Here is a 3,727-nt window from a genome sequence, read left to right on the forward strand (position 1 = left end):
TTGTGTGATGCCCATGGACGTCAGAAGAGGGCGTAGGATCTCCTAGAGCTGGAGTTATGGACAATTGTTACCTGCCAAGTGGGTGCTGGGAACTGAACCTGGGTCCTCTGGAAGAGTAGCCAGTGCTCTTAACCACTGAGCCATCTCTCCAGTCCCTCAAAGTGTTCTTCAAGGCTTTTGTCCTAGGTCAGGTAGGCTCTGTGATAAGAAAAAAAGGAAAACAGTGAAACAGTTCAAGAATAAAGGCATTGTGCCTGTAAGAACAACCAAAGGGGTAATTTATTTCCAGTCAAAGGTGCTATTATTTTTCTCATGATATAAAAATATCTATAGAAAAATAACAATGAGATGCTCTATTTTGCCACAGTGATGAAGAAAGTAACTGCACAGACTAATGCAAATATATACTGAATACCAAAAATTATTTAACTAGTTAATGAATGAACCAAACAGGATAGATCAAAGGAAAAAAAGGCAATTTACAGTCCAGAGGGAAGATGGAGAGGATGCTGTACAAAAACAAACTAAACTGGAAAGACTGAAATAGTGTTCTTATGACTTTAAAAATCTGCTTGGTGAATTAAGGTGAACTTTAAACATGAATGTCTAAAGAGCCTTGTGTCTCATGAGAAAGTTTATGCAAGAATGCTGGCTGGGGAGTAATCTCCAGAATACCCCTCTTTTTTCTGATGAAACATGTTTACTGCAAGTAGACATACCATGGAGATAATGTTGCTGTGCTCACCCATATTTTGCTGAATTTTTATATTGTTGCCATATGATTATTATTTAGTGTTCTGTAAACATTTGACTGTGGTTCTCAGGACTATGAGAAGCCATTCTATTATTGTTTAGTTCTGTAGACATGTGACTGTATTCTCATGCCATAAGAATAAAAGCAGAGCTGGGTGCTGGGATTCGAATCCTTGTCTTGTGCAAGAACAGCCAATGTTCTTAACCACTAAGCCATCTCTCCAGCCCCTAGGTAGTCAATTTTGTATGGTTACTTCTGCATTAGAGAAAATAGAGTAGGAAAATAAGAGACAGGGATTATTACACACGGAGTGTGGACCTTTCCTGGAAGTGGCATTTGAGCTAAGGCCTGGATGACAAGAAGCCAGGCACAGGCAGGTCCTTTCACTGGTGTGCTTGCACTGTGTGGGTTCTGGATGATCCTGAAGCAGAAGACAAGCCCAGTGTCTGGAGCCTGGGAGACAACGTGGGGATGAGATAGAAAGGCCAGATGCCTCACAGAGTTTGAGCTATGCGTGACATCAAGGCTGTGATTTGAGTGTGGAGGGTTCCACTGTAGGAGTGGCACGACCTAATTCTTGTCAGGTGGTGGCTGATCTCTGTGTGGAGAATAGACTGGAGAGGGGGCAGCCTGAGACAGTGTTGGGGGACAGCCATCAGGAGGCTGCTGCAGACCAAGGGAGGGATCAGGATGTATGGAAGCCATGATGCAGCTGTGTGCAGAGGCGGGGGGCGGGGGGGCGGGGGGACGACGACACCTTGGACAGGCCTGTCTGGGGTGGGGCAGTTGGTACCTGTAGTGGCTTTGCTAGGGTGTAAAGGGATGGGGCAGTTCAGGGCCCCTTGGGCTTGCCAGCTAAGTGGAGACACGGTGCTGCTGTTTTCTATCAGATTCTCCAAATGCCTTGGACCATCAGAGGACAGTGGTTGTAGGGTTAACTAGCGACTTGGAAAAAAAAAAAAAAAAGACACCGTGGGCGGTGCGCGCTCCCGGGACGCGCGCTCCCGGCGTTGGGCACTCGCAGAAGCAACGCAGAGGGAAGAGGAGCCGAGAGAGAGCCCCGGTGTGCCTGCCGTGTGCGTGTGGAGCCCGCGTGGAGCGAGCCGCCGGCCGGTCGAGATGAACACCCTGCTGTCGCGGGCGAACTCGCTGTTCGCCTTTACGCTGAGCGTCATGGCGGCGCTCACTTTGGGCTGCATCCTCACCACCGCCTTCAAAGACAGGAGCGCGCCCGTCCGCCTGCACGTCTCCAGGATCCTGCTCAAAAAAGTGGAAGACTTCACTGGACCGAGGAAGAAAAGCGACCTGGGATTCATCACATTCCACATCTCTGCGGATCTGGAGAAGACTTTCGACTGGAATGTCAAGCAGCTCTTTCTGTATTTGTCAGCCGAATATTCCACCAAAAGCAACGCGGTGAACCAGGTGGTCCTCTGGGACAAGATAGTTCTGAGAGGCGATAACCCGAAGCTGCACTTGAAAGACGTCAAAACCAAGTACTTTTTCTTCGACGATGGACACGGTCTCAAGGGAAACCGGAATGTGACTTTGACTCTGTCTTGGCAAGTTATACCGATTGCTGGAATTCTGCCTCTTGTGACTGGATCAGGACGCATATCTGTCCCATTTCCAGACACATATGAAGTAGCCAAGACTTTTTAAAGAACTCTGCATTTGAAAAAGGGACACTTTGTTCTTAATGAATCGCCTTTAATCTTTTTTCTTTACATCTTTCTAGTTTCTTTTTTGTTTAGTTATCCTTTGAGATATACCCTTTGTATCTAGGACTGCCTGGAACTCATCATCCTCAAGGTGCAGATTGCATTCATGGATCAGCAGAACAGACTTATTCTTTGACTATTAACTTTCTCCATTGATTGATAACTTTCATTTTTTGTATAAGTATTAACAACCAAGGATATATCTGAAGGGAGTGATTGATCGAGTATTAAAGCTTGATTCACAAATAACAAAACAAGGTCACCAGAGTGGGGGATCATTAGAAAATGACAACTTCATAATGAGTGTTCTAAAAAATACAGTTGTGGCATATGATCTGCATTTTCACTATTCCATGTGTAATATAAAATGTGTCTGAAAGGTAGTCAAACGTTTGACGTGCTAGTATTATTTAAAAAAACGCTTTGTATTTTATTCTTGGCATTCCTTGTAGATTCACATTGAATGACATTTTCTTATGTCTTATAGAGTGTATTTGATTACTAGAAAAGTTATGATGTTTTTCTTAGAAGCCTGGCATACAAAGTAAGTAAAAATGGATCAGATGATTTTTCTCATTTAAAAAATCATCTAAATGCTTGCCTTTCCTGGCAGCAAATATGTTGTTTTGAAAAGTGAATGGTTCTTTAGGCTGTAAATAATTATAACTCAATTCAAATCTGTTAAGTAAAACAAATATGTGTCTTGCAGTGTTTCCTCCACAACGATTCCTGTATATTTTATCTTTGTGAAATGTATGTAACATTGTTACTGTAATTTGAGAATGTCTGCATGGTTTAACCTCAGATAAATTTGTTCCTGTATCTTTAATGTCATTAAATGCTAGTTATTTAAAGTTATAGGTCTGTTATTTAATTATTATTGGGATATTGGTAATAACAATTGTATGATTTTCACTCACAAAATATTCATATATTTACTGGATGCTTTTCTCCACACTCTAATAAGAAACAAACATAAACATTAGCTCTCTTTAAATGAAGAAATTGAAATTCAGTTTGTTACAATGCTCTAAGTAATCAAATGAATTTAAACTTGAAATCCAATCTTCTGTTTCTTTGAGCTTCCTCTTCTTTTATATCTCAGATAATACTCTAACCAACTTTCACTTACAAATTTCTTTCTATTTCTTTTACTACTCTGGAAATCTATTCTGGAAGAAATTTTCTATCCTGTGTGGAAGGACTTAATTTTGATGGTATCAGCAAACTGCATTTCATTCTCTGCATAAAA

The 3,727-nt window shown here is 41.8% G+C and overlaps 1 protein-coding gene across 1 annotated transcript; it reads left to right on the top strand.

Moving 5' to 3' along the window:
- The first annotated feature begins 1,557 nt into the window (after positions 1–1,557).
- LOC103733390 (signal peptidase complex subunit 3) lies at positions 1,558–3,290 on the top strand. Its single transcript, XM_008832204.3, has one exon. It carries the CDS (start codon positions 1,874–1,876, stop codon positions 2,414–2,416), a length of 543 nt encoding a protein of 180 aa, XP_008830426.1. The 5' UTR covers positions 1,558–1,873; the 3' UTR covers positions 2,417–3,290.
- The last annotated feature ends 437 nt before the right edge of the window (positions 3,291–3,727 follow it).

This window comes from Nannospalax galili, unplaced genomic scaffold, assembly GCF_000622305.1.
Source record: "Nannospalax galili isolate Female #2095 unplaced genomic scaffold, S.galili_v1.0 scaffold671, whole genome shotgun sequence".
NCBI lineage: Eukaryota > Metazoa > Chordata > Mammalia > Rodentia > Spalacidae > Nannospalax > Nannospalax galili.

Bases quoted from the DNA above. Each gene is read 5' to 3' on its own strand.
- LOC103733390 (XM_008832204.3), top strand. From the start codon at position 1,874: ATGAACACCCTGCTGTCGCGGGCGAACTCGCTGTTCGCCTTTACGCTG.